The 17,894-nt window shown below is 36.0% G+C and overlaps 1 protein-coding gene across 4 annotated transcripts; it reads left to right on the forward strand.

The window, feature by feature from the left end:
* Nucleotides 1-425: 425 nt before the first annotated feature.
* Nucleotides 426-16,489, forward strand: LOC110755274 (coiled-coil protein). 4 transcript variants are annotated; one of them, XM_021956454.2, is made up of 26 exons: nt 426-867; nt 1,303-1,470; nt 2,351-2,425; nt 3,353-3,431; nt 3,664-3,728; nt 3,858-3,947; nt 4,266-4,355; nt 4,497-4,583; nt 5,632-5,715; nt 6,675-6,794; nt 8,637-8,665; nt 8,758-8,890; nt 9,305-9,871; nt 10,304-10,839; nt 10,955-11,018; nt 11,138-11,240; nt 11,420-11,592; nt 12,071-12,196; nt 13,039-13,109; nt 13,526-13,588; nt 14,861-14,933; nt 15,486-15,605; nt 15,710-15,787; nt 15,925-15,975; nt 16,062-16,186; nt 16,365-16,489. In XM_021956454.2, the coding sequence occupies exons 1-25, from the start codon at nt 643-645 to the stop codon at nt 16,161-16,163; spliced, it is 3,372 nt and encodes a 1,123-aa protein (XP_021812146.1). In that variant the 5' UTR covers nt 426-642; the 3' UTR covers nt 16,164-16,186; nt 16,365-16,489. The 4 variants fall into 4 exon arrangements, with proteins under 4 accessions (XP_021812146.1, XP_021812145.1, XP_088111673.1 ...); XM_021956453.2 differs by having other exon boundaries at nt 16,062-16,489; XM_088255547.1 differs by lacking the exon at nt 4,497-4,583 and having other exon boundaries at nt 16,062-16,489.
* Nucleotides 16,490-17,894: the final 1,405 nt, after the last annotated feature.

Below are 17,894 nucleotides of genomic sequence, written 5' to 3' on the forward strand. Positions count from 1 at the left end.
ATTATGTATTGTAATTTAGTACATATAAAGTGCAATAACAGACATGATGCAACATATATACAATCCTACAATTAGACTATTAAAATAAAAAAACACAAGCATAAACTTAAACTTGAAAGTTCTCACATATATAAGCTTCTTAAAGGAGTGATGGAGCTGTTATAAATTGGGTGCAATCTTCATTCGTGCCCCGTTAAAGGGGAAGTCTCACGGAGCCATAGGGGATTGAAGAAAATTGTTATCCCTGACAAGAAGTCCATCGGTATAAACAAATGAGCTTAATTAGTTTAAAATGAATGGTAATTAAGGGTATAAATTAATGGGTATTTATGATATGGATGATAGTTATTATCTCTCTTTGTCAAAAAAGATAATTTATTTACAACGACTGTACAAGTTTTAAGTGTAACGCGTGCTAATCAAATCAAAACAGTTGAGACCTGAGAGAGTAAGAACTCCCAAGTCTACAAAAGCAACGAAAATTCCACCAGACCCAGAGTCGCAGACTCACACTCAGACCCACCCGATCCCGAAAACGAAAAGCAAACGAATCAGAAACACTGAAATCAGATCCAAAGACCCAAACGCAGTTCCTTCCTGAAATGGGTTTTGTAGCGCTTGATCTTGGAGGTTCCAATTGAAATGCAGCAGAATCTGTTTCCCTTCGGCAGCGTTTTGGGAAATCCTTTTTTGTTCAATGGCGATTTGAGCGAGGGCTTGGAGAGTCCTGGGGTTTTGTTCTTGGTCCCCTTTTTGTTTTTCCAAGGTGGTGAGATGGATTTGTCTAAGGTCGGCGAGAAAATTCTGAGCTCCGTTAGGTCTGCCAGATCGCTTGGCCTTCTTCCTTCTGCTTCTGATCGCCCCGAGGTGATTGAATTTCAAGTTTTGCTCATAATGTAGCTTTGCTGCACTCCAATTCGATGTGTTTCGTGTTTGGTTTGATGCATTTTTCGGACTAAAAATGAGTTCAAATTATGTAATTAGGTATTTTAACTTGACAATGCTTAATCCAAGTGCATGGATATTGCTTTACATACTAATAATAGTTTATTGTAATTTTAATTGTGAATTTGTGGCAATCAAGCAGAGGTTTAAGTTAAATGAGTAACATTTTAATAGCAATGCTTCTTAATCTGACAGTTGTAGTTAATTCATTGTTGAAAGAGAAAGAAAATGATTATGTTCACTGCGAAATATAGCTGCTTGGTACAGGCCTACCGTTTGTTTTCTGTCATAAATGTACTGATAGTATTGGAAAGAAAAGCGTTGTTTTGATTCGTGTGTTGTTTATCTTCTGAACAGGTTCCCGCGCGAGCAGCCGCTGCTGCAGCTGTTGCTCGTGCTATTGCCGGACTGCCTCCACACCAAAGGTTTGGTCTCTCATCAAGCTCTCAAGAACTTAGCTCAATATATGGAAGCACACCGCAAGGTCCAGTAGTGGAGGAGATAGAGGAAGAATTTTATGAAGAGGTGCTACTTATATCAATATGGTTTCAATGTGGGAGTGCTTATGACATGTACTGTCCTTTAATGTTAGGATACTTTAGTATTTTTTCTAAGTCATTGACATGCTTCAAATAGCAGAAAGGTTGCTAATGTGATCTCTTACGTGTAACAGAAAAATTATCTTAACAACCACAATAAGACAAATACTAATTAAGTTCCTGTTAAAGTTTTTCACTTATAAAACATTGGTGTCAATAAGGAGGCTAGCCTTCATGAGATTTATATTCCTGGAACTTCTTCACATGCTTGATTGATTTACTACTCTCCTTGATAATGCTGACAATCATATGTTTTCATTTTTTAAATAATAAGTTTAGTCATGTTATAGTGGTGTAAGAAGCTGTTTCCTTAACATTATGCAGTTGATGACATGGGGGAGCAAATCATTGATATGCATGACAACTTGGACTCCAACCTTAAAAATGATTCATAGTCCAAATATGTATTCTCCACACGTAAAATTTGGAATTCTGGACTTGTAATTGCCATAAATCTGCACATATATGATGTGTGGTAAAGAAATTAATTTTATCATAATTCTGCCACTCCATTTTCTTTTTCTCCTTGTTATTATGACCCTTTCTCTTTCCATACACCTTAAAAGTCAGTTAGGGTACAAACAAAATGAAGGAACCATTTTTATGGAAATTCATGCTACTCATTGAGAGCATCTACTGTTTTATTATATGTTCTTTGGTAGTTTTCATCTCCATTCTTTTGCCCTGTAATAAACTTGATAAAGCTCCACTTCTTGACTGATTGTTTACCTAAGTAGTTACTGTTTCTATGTGGATTAAGTTTTGAATTATCTGTCTAAAAGGCTTTTGTTATTACCTTTATGCAGGATTTTGATCCAGTTAGACATATTCTGGAGCATATTCCATCTGAAGAAAATGAACTGACATATTTTGAGAGACAGGTATTTTTCCAGTTTATCAATCTTTCCCCTAATTAACAAATTTCAGTTTCTTCATTTTGTTCAGCATGTATGGAAGCTAAATGTGTTTATCAGGTTCCAATGTATAATTCCAATGTTTTGTTTGCACTAGGTCAATTAGTTTATCAACATTTTGTTAAATGGTTTCATTATTGTCTAAATTTCTGCATAAAGTGAGCACATTTTCTTGAAATCCTTGTTTCAATCTTGTTTGAGAAGGTTTAATCATTTGTCATTTTGCGGCAAAGTAGTATACATGTGATGCCAAAGTCATTTGGGAAATTATTTTCACATGTTGGTGTTAGTTACATATACATAACCGATTGACTGCCTCCATTAGTTTGCTCCTCCATGCTCAAATGGCAAAAGTAACCTGTTTGATGATCTTAACCAATTGCTTTCTGCTAATTATCAAGGTTTTGAGCCAACCAATGCTTTTGTTAGGCTTATGTGCTTGGTGATGACTTCATTCTGTATTATTGTCAGATTCGTTACTTAGGTTTGATGAAGTAAATGAGCCTCGTGATATAGCTTGTGGCAGAAGTGACGTGTATTGACGATTTTTTATGATCTGTGCATGCACAGCCTTTCATTTTTCTCTGATAATCGTACTTCCTCTATTACATCAAGAGCACGCCAATATAATTGTCTTGCTTTTGATGGTGTTTTCACTTTTTTTTAATCGACCTTGTACATTTCACTTTTCATGATTAAAATTTGCGTGTCCTTGTCTAGGTAATTGTAATACTTACAATGCTGTCCGCATCATTTGTGATTATAGAATAGTCCTTGTCTATGTTTGAATTATTGTGGCATGATTAGTTGATGTGTAATATTCAATTCTATTGGTGAGGTTCTTTCAACTTTTTGGTTTAACAATATTTTCTACCTCTAAAATTTTCCTTATAGGCCACTCTTAGATTAGCACAACTGGATAGAGTAGCAGAACGTTTATCCCGCAATGTTATGGAACATCACGAAGTTATGGGTAAGCATTAATTAGAATCTCTAAACCTGTTCGGCAATTTATTGAAGTATATTTAAGGAAGTGTCTTTTTATTGATTTATTTATTTCTTGAGGTGGGTGGGTGGGATGGTGGGGTTGGTTGCACTCTCTGTTGACCTGGGGCTACTTGGTGGGCTCAACATAGTTTATCGCGGAAGTTTAATTACAAAATATTTCAGTTTCAAATGAGATGTTGATACTTACTTTTGGCCAGTGAAGGGGATGCATTTAGTCAGGGAATTGGAGAAAGACTTGAAAGTTGCAAATGTCATCTGCATGGTAAGTCCTTACAGGATGTGTGATCTGGAATGTGGTGAATCTGAATTTTCCATATTGATTATTCAATATAACTCCTTTTATATGTTTGATTTGGATTTTTATTTACAGTTTTCATAATCGTATGTGCAGAATGGACGACGTCATCTTACCTCATCAAGGAATGAGGTTTCTAGGGATCTCATCGTGAATTCCAATTCCAAAAAGAAACAAGCTCTTCTGGTATTTTCTTTACTTTATGCACGGTAGCAGTAACAATCTTTTATTTGACTTTAGCTTTCTGGTTTTCCCAATTTTGTTGGATATTGTACTGAAACACCGATTTTTAATTTTACTGAAACTATCAATGTTGCCGAAATGTCTTTCAGAGAAATCCTGGAAAGATATTGCTTCCTCCCCTTTCGAGTATCGACAACCCCATTTTAGGGATATTTCGGCAATATTGGATAGTTTTAAAAACCTTGCATCGTAGTCACTTCGCACAAGTAGTTTTCATTGCATAAGCATAACCCGACGGATATGGTTTCATTTGAAATGCAGGACATGCTTCCTGTGTTAACTGAGCTTTGTCATGCATCGGAAATGCAAGCAGAACTTGAGAATCTTGTTGAGGAAGGAAATTACTGCAAGGTGGGTGTATATATCTGTTCTGGTTGCAGTTTATGGTATATGTGCTGCAAGTTTCCAGTTTCATTTTCATGTTAAATATATAATCTTCTTAATTAAGTGGCGCTCCTAAGGTATTTGCTTAAATGCTCCTCACGTTTTCAGGCCTTTCAAGTCCTGTCTGAGTATTTACAGCTGTTAGATAGTTTTTCAGAACTTTCTGCAGTACATGAGATGAGTCGTGGTGTAGAGGCAAGTATTGAATTACTATTAAGAAGCATTTTTGGTCAACAGATTCAATAATTTTGCATTACTTTTCTGTATATTTAAATAGTTTAAGGTTTTTATTAAGCAGTATGTCATCTTCACTGCTGATACTGAACTTTTCTGATGCCAATATTTTTTACTAGGGTTTAAAAGAGTCTTTAGTTTATGGCTTACCTATTTCCCCATTGAGAGGCTACTTGATTAGAATCAATTAGATTAGAATACAAACCAAACAAACTGTATTTTGATACTAGAGCAGGAGATCCTTAGTGCGAATCCTTGCAATTGCAACCTCCCAATATAATTTGAATATGTGCTTGGCTCTAGTGCTGGATAGACTGGTATTGCACCTCCCAAATTCCCAATATAATTTGCAACCTCAGTGCGAACCCACATGGGAAGGGCATGTTAAAATTTAAAATAATCGTCGGGCCACATCACTACAGGTTAAGTTTCTGGGAATAGTGGTAAACCAACAAACTTTATCATGCTTAGCATTTTGTGCATAAAAAGAGGCGGAATCTGGAACTCACTTGTTCTTGCATTGTTCATATGCTTGGGGGCTGTGGTGGCAGGGTTAATTGGGTTATCCCTTAGTCACCCTCAAACATTCTTTGTGAAATTCATTTATTTTGATGGTGGAAGGAGGGCAAGAATTTTTGTGAAATTTTGAAGGACTAGCTAGTTCTTGGGTAATTTGGTTGGAGAGAAATAGGTGAATTTTTAAGAATTATAGTCTCTTGGGGAAAAGTCAGGTTCTGGCATCCTTATGCACTTATCTTTCTCCAGATTTTAGGGATCTCTCATTTTCTGTAATTTTATTAGATTGGGGAGCTACTGTAGGTAGTTTCTAGAGTTGTCTTACAATGTGAAGGGTGCAAATTGTTTTTTTATGAGAGTTGTAACATTTTGTTGGTGCACCTCTTGTTCATTGAGCATTGTTCTGTGTTTTTGTGTTTCTCTGATCAAATTTTGTTTCTCATAAAAAAAAAAAGGGACTTAGCATTTTCTTTTTTTCATAACATGGATGCAGGTTTGGCTGGGAAAAACTCTTCAAAAGCTGGATTCATTGTTGCTAGGAGTGTGCCAGGAGTTCAAAGAGGAGGGCTATATAACTGTCAGTGGTTTTTTTCTGTGAACTGGATTTTTAATTTCTTTCAAATGCTGCATAGATGAAGTTTTGAATTTCTACTCGAGTATCTTTACATGAAACTGTGCTTATTTTACGTTGATAGTCCTCATAACTTATATATCCTTTTAAGTCATCTTTGTCCCTTATGCAATGATGATATGATACATCATAGATAATAGCGATCCCATGGTTCAGTTTTCGATAAAAATATCTACTCTCTTCATCGTATTTTAGGAGATCAGTACAATATCACTTATAAAGAGGGATGGATCAACTAGTCATGTACTTTAGAAACTTCTTTCCCTTTATTTTATGTTCTGCTCCAGTCAGGGAACGTAGTATTTTTGCTCTCACCCTATGTTATGCTCCGTCAGTCTGAGTTTCCTTTGCTTTGTTCCATTTAACATCTGAATTGAGAAACAACCTGTCTGATCAAATCATGTGGTGAAGTAAAGCAAATCCTGCACTCCCAAGTGCAATTTATCCCTTGTGTTTTTATGATGAGGGAGTGCATGATGACTTTTTGGAGTGCCAATAACAGTTCCCTAATTTAATTGGAAAAAAAGAAAAGGCTAAACTAGGGCTAATATGGAAGACAGCAAACAGAAATACAATAAAAGCTATCAACAAATTTAAACATCCATAAGAAAGGTCAAATCTCCAATGGACTGAATGGGTTAAGAGAGATGTGCAAAGAATAGCACCATTAAACATAAGTGGTTATTTTGCTCAAGCTAGTATTGGAGCTTTCTAGTTAATGTAGGTACACCTTGCAATTCTATGGCCAATTAGTGAGCATGCACAAACACACTAGTATTTTGAAAATCATCATTCTTCTCTTTTTGTTCAAGGAAAAATTTTAGTTGAGGGATCCATTGTATTACACTGTTTCAGTTTTATGCAATTTTTATGTTGACTTGATACAGTTTTCAAATGCCGAACAGGTGGTTGATGCTTATGCACTAATTGGGGATATCTCTGGTCTTGCTGAGAAGATACAAAGTTTCTTTATGCAGGAAGTTCTCTCAGAAACCCACTCTATATTGAAGAATATTGTGCAAGAGGTGTGCTGATATAGTTATAACTTATCAGTAGAATAGTACATGTACATAGGTACTGAAGTGCTAGGGTAACAAACGTAAAGATGACTCCACATAATTGTGGATTTATTTCTTAGAAATTTTGTTTTGAATTTGCCCCCTATAGTGTGGAAACATCAAACTTTGTACTGGGATAAGTTGATGAATAGGTATTAGATAAGTCTAGGGGTATGCAATTAGGAAACAAAGGAGTTTGAGATAAGGCATTGTTCTTTGGTAACAACTCTAGGGATGCTGCAGTAACAGGTGGCTATGGAAGGCTTTCTGATGATGGGTTTACAAAAATGGGTTCTTAAGATTAACTTGAGCCAAGCAACATATCAAGCTAGGGTGGCTGGATTCAGGTAGCAGGGTTGCAGGGTTGAAGGCAGTGAATAAAAATCAGAGGTTATTTGAGGAAATATTACAAATTAGAAGGGAGCCTGCATTTAATCCAGGTTCTCTTGATATAGCTGGGCATTTCAAAATCACAGTTAAGTCCGGTCTTGGGGGAATTGTGGGTAGCATGAAAGTTCAGTCTTATCATTGCAAAGGTAGAAGATGAAGAATGGGGTTGAAGGGGTACACTTGGTAGCCAAAAAAAGATTAGGGCGCCTGTATCCTACAGGGTGACAAACAGAAAAATTTGTATGGGGGTTGTGAAGACATTGTCTTGGAGCAGAAATCAGCAGATCACTCCTTAAAGCCTGTTGTGCCACGAGGGTTCAATGTTGTCCTTGTCTGTTCTTAAAACTTTTCTGCAGTCTGCACAGATTTGTCTGCTATGCCAACTATTAAGTTGGGAAGTAAGAAATGAAGATTAGAAAAGGGATAGAAGGATTGGTAGACTCAGAGGGCCTACTTAATGAAGGGGTAATACTTTGCTGAGGAAAAGTTAGTATGTACTTATACAGGCACAAGAATTAGAAACGTTGGGAGAGGGACTGAACCTCGAGATTGTTGGTTGTGGGGAGCAGAATAGGGGATAACTGACCCAGCTCAAGAGAGATACTTGGGCTGATGACTTAAATGTTGCTAGATGTAATGGCCCTAATTTTACAAAGCCCAGACCAGTAGCAATTCTGATGGCCTTGTCAGAGGCTGGGTATTGGCCCGATCCGTGAGAGGTTTTAACAACAGAGGCTTGGACCTAGTCTGATGCGAAATTATTTGTTGTAATTTCAAGGCAAAGCCTCAAAGTCGATTCATCTGGGGCAAGTCTAATAATGTTGCGATGTGTTCCAAATAAGAAGACCAAGTACCTGCACATCCCCTCATTGCTCTGTAGCCTAGGGATGCTCATTTTTTCTGCATTGCTCTTTCACCCTTAAACCTTGAGCAAGGCCATTGCATGTGCTTCGAATTTGTATTATATGTGCTTTGGATAGAGATTGTTATTCCTTGTTGGTGGAGGAGTTTTTAGGGGCTAGTGCAAATAAGAAGGTCAGTACTTTGAGGCGCTGTGCAGTTTTGGCCGTTTTTTGGATAGAAAGAAACAATACAATTTCTGAAGATAAGAACGAGATGGATTTTCTTTTGGGGTGGAGTATTTTTGGCATATCCTTGTGGGCTTCTTTGTCAAATTTTTTTAGAAACAGTCCGTTTAGTTTGATCTTTCTTTTATTGGGGGTTACATTGTTTTGATTGTTTTGTTTGTGCAGTTTATCGTAGATTTGTTTGGCTTAAAGAGAGTACCTATTTTTATTTTCTCTATAAAAGTTGTGTTTTTTTTTATAAAAAAAATAGATGGTAAGGTTTATGGTGTTTATTTTAGAGCTTTATTGTTAGAGGACGTTTAAACTTAGACGACTGATTCATCTTTTGCAGGATAAGGGAGTTCACATGCAAAATAGTCGGTACGTTTTTCTGTATCTACCGGTGCTTGTATCATAATGTAACAGAACTCTACTTCTGGTATGCTTGCTAATGCATTTCTATTTGATTCCAGACTTACCTACAGTGATCTATGCCTTCAGATACCTGAGCCTAAGTTTAGGCAGTGTTTGTTAAATACGCTAGCTATCCTATTCAAGTTGATGTGTTCATATCATGAAATCATGGGATTTCAGCTGGGTAATAAGGTACACTTCGATTCACCGTTTTAACTTGTTCATATTCTTGTTTATATGTTTTGGTAATTTATTCATTTTTTGGTTATATATTTGGTCATTTATTACATATACTGTTTGTTAATTTTCCAAAATTTTGAATAATATTAGTTGGTACTTCCTCTAGGTTATACCTTTGGCTAGTTAAGTATATCTGATTGTATTTTTAAACCCCTTGTTTACAACTTAACCTTTCCTTCAGAATTTTTTTAAATATACAGTACTGTCTAATCATTTTCTGTTTTCCTTCTCAGTTACGACTGAAAAACTGTATTGGAATATTCACTCAAATGTATTAATGTATCAATTATACAATAGATCAACCTATTTTTGTCTGTTACTACTTTTCTTCTGGATACTAGAAAAACCTGTTTTTCTTTGTTCTAGGATGCAGCAAGTAAAACTTCGAGCATGACGCATAAGGAAAGTGAAATCTCTGAGACTCCAGGAGGGGTTCAGCAAGTTTCGTCTCCTTGCTCTTTCCAAAAAGTTAATGGCTCTCTCTTGGAATCTGTAGATATAATGCACGATTCATCTTATATAGAGGAATCTACAAATACCAGCTCTTCAGTCGAGTCTACTGGAAACACATCTTCGATGTGTACTAGTTCTGGCGATTTAGTTGATGAGGCTAGGAAGGATGACAGTGCAGCATCAACAAGTGGATCCCCATGGTACCAACTGCGGAAAGATGCCACAGCATTTGTTTCACAAACCCTTCAGAGGGGACGTAAAAATCTTTGGCAACTTACAACTTCTCGTGTATCAGTCTTGCTTTCTTCTGCTTCAGTTTCTTCTGCTAGTATACACCAATTCTTGAAAAACTATGAAGATCTGAGTGTCTTCATCTTGGCTGGAGAAGCATTTTGCGGATTTGAAGCAACTGACTTCAGGCAGAAGTTAAAGGCAGTTTGTGAAAATTATTTTGTAGCTTTTCATCGACAGAATATATATGTAAGTTAACTTCAGAGGCTTTGTCCTTCAACTAGTTGCTATGCCATGCCATGTGATGGTTGATATTTTCTTCTTGTTCCTTTTTTATGTTCTATCTAATTATTTATAGAAGGGACTGCTTACTGGTTAAGAAATTATAGATTGTTATGAACTTATGACCAAATTAGAGTTGTGGACTACCACACAGTGCGTGTTTGTTTCATTCATACAATAATCTTTTAATCCATATTCTATATTCCTTTACTTGTCCAAAACATGTACATCACATTAAAGATAAAACACTATTTAGTTGGCATTTGTATCACTGTTGCTCAACCATGGTTGTCAAATCACATGTGTTCCCCGGTTGTGTACAATTCAAATGTGTTACACTCCGCACAACACGGTCCAGATGCACTTACCTATAATGACAATTGACACTTTTTTTTTCAGGCGCTTAAAATGGTGTTGGAAAAAGAAATTTGGTTGATAATGCCACCAGATACGGTACAAGAAATTACATTTCCTGGGCTTCTTGGTGATGGAGCACCTCTAATTGTTCCATCTGATGGTAACTCTACTAATGCCAGGGTTCTACATTCTGACAAGTCTACCAAATTGGTTGATACTGGTGTGAAGAAAAGTGGGTTCTCTAATTGGCTTAGAAATGGAAACCCATTTTTGCTAAAGCAGACACATACTTCCAAAGAAGGTCTTAAATGGAATGGTGCCATTTCTGGTGAAATTGATGGAAATTTTAGTGAAAGGCTTGGTGATAAGGTCTCTCCACGAAAGAGTGATGGAAGTCATTCAAATGGTGCTAATTCTGTTCTGGAAGAAGAAAATGAAGATCTTCTTGCAGACTTTATTGATGAGGATAGTCAACTCCCAAGTCGAATTTCCAAACCCAAACTCCTGAGAAATCAATCCTCACATTATAATGATGAAGATATAATAGCCCAAACTGGATCATCTATTTGTCTTCTAAGGTGAAATGCTCTTTACTACTGTATAGTTTTTCACTCTTTTGGATACAAAAGCCTGAATTATGTTATTTTCAATGGATGCATAATCAGTTGATCCATATGTTCTTTTACGTATCAGGTCAATGGATAAATATGCCAGGCTTATGCAGAAATTAGAAATAGTTAATGTTGAGTTCTTCAAGGTATCTTCTACTTTATGTGTACCTTTTTTCTCTCTTCTGTCTTTTTTTTCTTCCCTTGTTGTGCTTATTGATAAATACCTATGATGAGTCTATTTTCCTGATTCAGTATATTGTTGCAGGGGATATGCCAGTTGTTTGAGGTATTTTTTCATTTTGTATTTGAAACATTTGCTCAGCAAAACAGCAATTCAGGTGGAAAAGGCTCACCTGACCCTATTAATTGTAAGTGAATTTTTTTATATTTGCTTCATACTGCATTGTCGTCTTTATCTGATCCTCTACTGCTTTTCTAGCTTTCAGTTATTTATTTGCATTGTCCTATGGTAAAGCATTAGTTTAGATATGTAGATTACAGCTACTTTCACTTTGTGATGCGCACTGGAAAATATTATCATACACAGATCGGCTGAAGACAGCGTTGTCCAGAATACAACAGGACTGTGACCAGTGGATAAGGGCCCCATCATCTTCACCCACATCTTTGAATTCAGCATTTGCACACACAGACATAACACCTATGAGTCCTCCCAGTACAAACTTTGGTAACGCACCAGGAACATCCGTCGGTCTCAAGGTATTCATTAAAAATCTTATGGTCCTCATCAATCATCTTTTAGATAGAAAAATAACCTGTAACTCTTTATTCCAACTTTTTGAGTTTGATGTGCTTTACATTTCCATTTATTTATGCGCCCTAAAGTTAAAAAGTTGCAGTCCGCACTTTTTAGAACACGGATTTCCAGTTTACCATATGGCCTACAGAACATAAATGGGTCCTGGTGCTACACTCATACAAGACGTTTCGCTTACAATGCTGTTCAGAAATCTTAAATCTAGTTATTCTTTTTAAAATCCCGTTTGGAGCTTTGTAATATTGCCGTTTTTGCTATATAATTTCGTAATCTAATGAAATTCCTTATTTAATTTTCTATTATGCAATTCCGTGATGGCATGGAAGTTACCAGAAGTTCAATATTCTCATTACTTTAATTAGGATTGAAGTTCATATGCAATGTAAATGTGCTTTAAGTTGCACGACCATTATGTTGCAGGAAAGATGCGCAGGTGTTGACACCATCTCACTTGTTGCTCGAATATTGCATAGATCCAAGGCTCATCTCCAGACAATGCTTCTTCAGAATAATGGTGCTGTAGTTGAAGACTTCTATGTGCATCTGGTAGGTTACTTTGTTATTATCTGTTGGAATTTTTCAGGAGTTTTCATTGTGGTTTGGTGACTTGTTGAAATGATGTGATGTGATCTTAGTTTAACTTGCCATACTTGATGATTCAATGAGCATTTGGCTAAGAATATGTAATATAAGTATGAAATGATTCATATCACCATTGATTCTCATAAGTTAATATCTATGTGATATGGATGATTCTACGAGGGAGATGTATTTGGATTGCAAACTGGTGCTTCTTAGAAACTTGCCAATGCACTTTTTACAGTCATAAAATGAAGCCAATTAAAACACACATTTTGGAATACAAAAGCATGTGCACACTTGCTGGATACTTATGGATACTATGCACCTAGAACAGGTTGATGCCCATTTAACATTTGTATTTTCTTTTTGTACTAGACATGCTTGTGTAGTTAATAATATAATTTAAAGAAAGATATTAATTCCCATTCAAGCATAATAATCATTCATAAAACTTACGATATTCAACAAGATCATCCAACTTAAATTGCAATCCCTGTGTAAAAAGCCAATAAAACGAGACAATTCTGCCTCTTATTTCTCCGGTTTTTCAAATTTTTCAAGGACCCCATGCCTAACAACATCGTTTGGGCTGGGGACACAGAAAAAAGGTTTGGAAGGCATAAGCCTCTTATGCCTTCTCCAAAGAGTGCTGTGAGGAGTACACTATACCTGCACTGTGAGATATTACCAGCACAGGCTCTATGGCTACTGGCTATGTTTTTCTATCTTTTGTGTTTTCTTTTCTTGTTTTTCAGTTAAGGAATGAAATGTTTTGACAAACCATTAATTTTCTTGATGACAATCAGGTAGATGCTGTACCGGATCTTATAGAGCACATTCATAGGACAACAGCAAGACAACTGCTCCATATTAATGGGTAAGACCAGATAATTCATGGCTAGGTTGGGTTTTTTTTCACCAATTGGTGTTCCTTTCTGTAGATAAATCGAAAACATCTTTTTATAAATACAAATTTCCCTTTCTCTTGGTCTCTACGTTGTCTTTTCACCATGTGAAGACAAAGTCCTAGTTGTAATTATATGATGGAAACAAAAACAAAACAAAGAAAGAAAAAAAGTTGAAGTTTCCATTTTGATCAACAATAGCGCAATATTGGGAAACTCTGTCATATATTTACTCCCGTTATGATATGTTTGCAAGTAAGAATTCATTCAGGTTTAGCATATTCTGGGCTATTATCTATGTTTTTATTATTATTTAGTCTTTGGTAATGGAGGTGGATTATCTATGTTATTTACCATAAAGTCTCTTATGGATAACCATTTTCTGCAGTTATGTTGATAGGATTGCCAATGCAAAATGGGAAGTAAAAGAGCTTGGACTAGAGCATAATGGGTTAGTTTCTTTAGATGTTATCTTATTTTTATTTGAAGTTTCCATGTTTCATTTTTGTGATCTTGTAGCATGCTGTTGACATTGATCTTTCAGATTTGTTATTTATGCATGTTGTGCCTTCTTTGGGTCAGCTAGTTCTTTACACATCAAACATCTATGTGTATGCTAAATGAGGATTACGTGTTTGGAAATAATGGTTCTGTGGTTGGGTGCACGGAAAAGTGGGTAAGCATCAAATGACATTCTTGGTGGATTCTGGAAGCACCCACAATTTTCTGAGTAATAAAGATGCAAAGAAAGCTGGTGTTAATCCCACTGGCTATGGAAAGTTTGAGGTGTCAGTTGCCAATGGTGAAACGCTTGTTAGCTGTTGTCATCTTGTGAAGTTGTGAAACACATAGTGGAAACGCAAAGTAGAAACCTCTCTCCTTGTCTTAGGGAACACACTTTCTTTCTTGTCTTGAGGAGTCCTTGTTTTATGGACTTTACACACTTTCTTGTCTTGAGGAGTCCTTGTTTTATGGACTTTGTTTTCCTTGTCTGTCCGTGTCTTTCTTGTATAGTGATTGTAAGCAAATTGGTTGTATATATGATTAAGAAGAAATAGAAAACAACATGTTGAAATCAGAAAATATGAGCAGCTTCCAAATTCTCTTCACTCCATTCTCTCTACTCAATCTTCAACATATCCTCCTAAATTTGACATGGTATCAGAGCAGTGATCTTGGAATCGCTGACTCTTTTTCTGAATCTTTGCTACCTCCATGGGGGAAGATTTTTTTTTCCTTGCTAGAAATAGCACCACCAACTCTTCTCAACCTACCTACCTAGAAGCATTGAAGACACCGATCCCGACCCAGACACCGACCCGTTTAGATGTTGGATGATAATCAAACTTCAATGATGCTAATGGCTCTTCAATATCAGATCTTATGTTTCTGAAGGTCTTGATTTTATTTATGGCATTCTAGTTAATTATTTTTGTGACATGTTGAGTTTGGGTGCTTGCTTAAATATATCATTTCCTACAAGTTCAGAAGTCTGAGAATATTTTTTTCACTGACCATAAATTATTTTAGCCTTACAATTTAGGTTGAATACACTGTTCCTCTTTCCTTGTCAGTCCTTGACTGTGTTGGCCGTCTATTTGTATGCGCAAGAGTTTCAAATTTGTGACAGATTCTTGCTGGAATGCCTATCTTCTCCATGTTCTCTCTCTAGTACCATATGATAAGTATTAAGTGTTCTGACATGAGTTGTTGCCTTCAATAGGTATGTTGACTTGTTGTTGGGAGAATTTAAGCACTATAAAACAAGGCTTGCTCATGGGGGAATTCGCAAGGAGGTAATAATTGTCAGTTAAATTAAATTTTCTAGGAGCTACCAGAAGAAAATTGAGAAATTGCTCCTCTTTTCCTATATGGTTATGGCCAACTTTTATAGCTGTTACATGAGATGGTTTTTTTTGGTCAATTATGAGATGTTTACTTTGTGCAATATATGTTAATACCATTTGTTCATTGTGTCTTGCTGGTATGGATGTCTATTATTTTATTTATTGGAGTTGGGCAGTGAGGAATGGGTTTGGATGGTTGATGGGATGACTTGATTGTTTTTCTGCCGGAATGTGAAATCTTTGGTTCTGTTATGCCATTCTGCTGTATCTAAAGTTCCTTTTTTTTTTATCCCAGGAAAAAGATAATAAGTCAGGGATACATTGTTCTCATATTGTATATAATGGTCTGAGCTTTTTGACATGACAGAACTGCCAAATATTAAATTTTTATCTCTTTATCGTAATGAATCACTGCTTGTTTGGCCTATGGGCATTAATTATCTGGTCTAAAGTAAGCGTGTATTTTAAGGATAAAATTTTGATTTGATACTGTACATGTAGGTTCAAGACCTCCTCTTAGAATATGGGCTTAAAATTGTTTCCCAGACTCTCATTGAAGGCCTCTCACGTGTCAAGAGGTGTACGGATGAAGGGCGGGCTCTCATGTCATTAGATCTTCAGGTTCTTTTTCAACTTTGGCAGGATTTGTGCTTTTCAATATTCCTTTAGTGTTTCTCTCCTCTTTTGCCGCTTAATATACTTCAGGACTCCTTTATGCGTTTCAGGTTTTGATCAATGGCCTCCAACATTTTGTCTCCATGAACGTGAAGCCCCACTTACAAATTGTTGAAGCCTTCATTAAGGTAAGCTCAACCCTAGACTGCGTATTTAAGATCATATGGAATGATGTCGATTAAATTATGGAGATAAACAAGTAGAACTTTTTTGTGCCAATGGGGGTCTGCAGACTAACTGTCACTCTCTTTCTACTCTTGATCAGGCATACTATCTTCCAGAAACGGAATATGTGCACTGGGCACGTGCTCACCCGGTAAGAAATTTCATTTCTGTGGACATATTCTGGCTTTGGACACATATATTATCTTGCATTATGAATATTTTCCTTTTCCTTTGCAGGAATACACAAAAAATCAAATTGTTGGGTTGGTCAACCTTGTTGCCTCTATGAAAGGTTGGAAGAGAAAAACCAGATTGGAAGTGCTGGAAAAGATTGAATGAGCATGTAACTTTGGATCACTGTGGTAGGTTTTAATCATATAGAACCTCACACTTGTTGCTTGTCACTCTCACTTTTGCACTTAATTTTTTCAATGAGCTATGTATATTTTAATTTTTCTTCATGATGCACTGTAAATGTTGATCCAGGTTGTATATCTTCCTCGTGTCTCAGTTTGTGTAATCTATTGCCATCCCTTGTAGGGACGATTAAATGTATTTTTTGGATCGCTTGAGTCTTGGAATAATGGAGATATGTCAAGAGAAAAGAAAATACAATTGGATCATAGGCTTACTTTCAAACTAGTAAAGTTTTCATCAGTTACCTACTTTTGAGCAAATGCTTTTGAATTTGCTCTGTTGAATCGATATTGGTATAAATTTCGATTCAGTTTGTGAAAATCTCTCTCTCTCTCTCTCTCTCTCTCTCTCTCTCTCTATTTATATATATATTGATCCCCGTACCCTTGCATAGGCAAAGATACATTATTCATATTTGATCAAAGGTTGCGTCTGGTTCATGGAAAAAGACCCTTGGAAATGGGAAATTATTTGATTTCCCTTTGGTAAGTCCATGCTTGAGAAATGATTTCATGGCTCAAGGGAAAATGGGGGAAAATATATTTCTCCATACAGCTTGGGAAATGATTTCCCTCATGGGAAACCAAGACAAGCATTAATTACAACTTTTTATGACCAATGTACCACTATTAACAATTAAAATACCATGACAAACATGAATTACACTTTTTAATATGCTTTCTGATTTAGGGATATAATTGAAAAACTAAACAAAATATATTTCCAATCCCTGCACTAATCAAACATGGGAAATGAAATAAAATGATATTTACCAATTATTTTTCTAGTGTTACCAAATATGGAAAATGAATATTCGATTCCCCTTTCCATAAGAAACTCTATGGAGATTGATTTCTCACCAATTCATTTCCGTGAACCAAGGAGTGATTATACTTAATGAGCCTATTCAAGGACAATAGGAGAATTTAAAAAAACTATTGATGTCTAACTAATGATTAACAAGAATTTTAAAAAGGAGAGAGAAGGGAGTGTGACGTGATAATGACATGGGGAAAGCAAGTAGAGAGAAGGGAGTGGTGTGGAACTGAACAAATGATTAAAAAAAGGTTACGTTACCCTACTATTTGGTATCACAGGCCTAAGGAAATTACATGTCCACAGCGAGGCCACGTTGTCAAACCATATCAATGATTTTCTCCCTCTTGTCACCAACTGCACAATTTGAAGATGTGGATTTAAAGTCTAAAAACTAAGAAAACAAATAAAAAGGACACTGTTTTTAAAAACAAATCTAAAAGTCTAAACTAACGATAATCAACTACAAATAGTCTATTGGATTTGTGCCCACTTGGTTGAAGGTTTAGGAGCTGGTAATGGTTTGAAATTGCATTCTCATGGGTTTGAAATTGCATTCTCATGTTTGGTAAGTACACTATTGGGAATGCAATTATGAACTTCCTATGTAGGAGGGAATTTCATACCCTTGGTTGAGCTTGGGATTTTTTCCCCCCACCTGGGAAAGCATTTAATGTAAATTTTTATGACTAACTTACCCTTGTTCTGTTTTTTTAAAATACCATGTTTTACCCTTCCAAAAACTCTTTGTATTTCTTTCTTTTTAATAAAAAAAAAGTTAAGGGTATTATTGAAAAACTGAATAATTTTGCATTCCTAATAATGCACAAACCAAAT

This window comes from Prunus avium, chromosome 6 (genome assembly GCF_965620075.1).
Source record: "Prunus avium chromosome 6, drPruAviu1.hap1.1, whole genome shotgun sequence".
NCBI lineage: Eukaryota > Viridiplantae > Streptophyta > Magnoliopsida > Rosales > Rosaceae > Prunus > Prunus avium.

What these genes read in the sequence shown, in the direction of transcription:
- LOC110755274 (XM_021956453.2), top strand. Translation starts at nt 643, where the DNA reads ATGCAGCAGAATCTGTTTCCCTTCGGCAGCGTTTTGGGAAATCCTTTT. An exon ending in AGATGAGTCGTGGTGTAGAG is followed by an intron (nt 4,584 to 5,631) that starts GCAAGTATTGAA and finishes ACATGGATGCAG; the next exon opens with GTTTGGCTGGGAAAAACTCT. An exon ending in AAGAGGAGGGCTATATAACT is followed by an intron (nt 5,716 to 6,674) that starts GTCAGTGGTTTT and finishes AATGCCGAACAG; the next exon opens with GTGGTTGATGCTTATGCACT.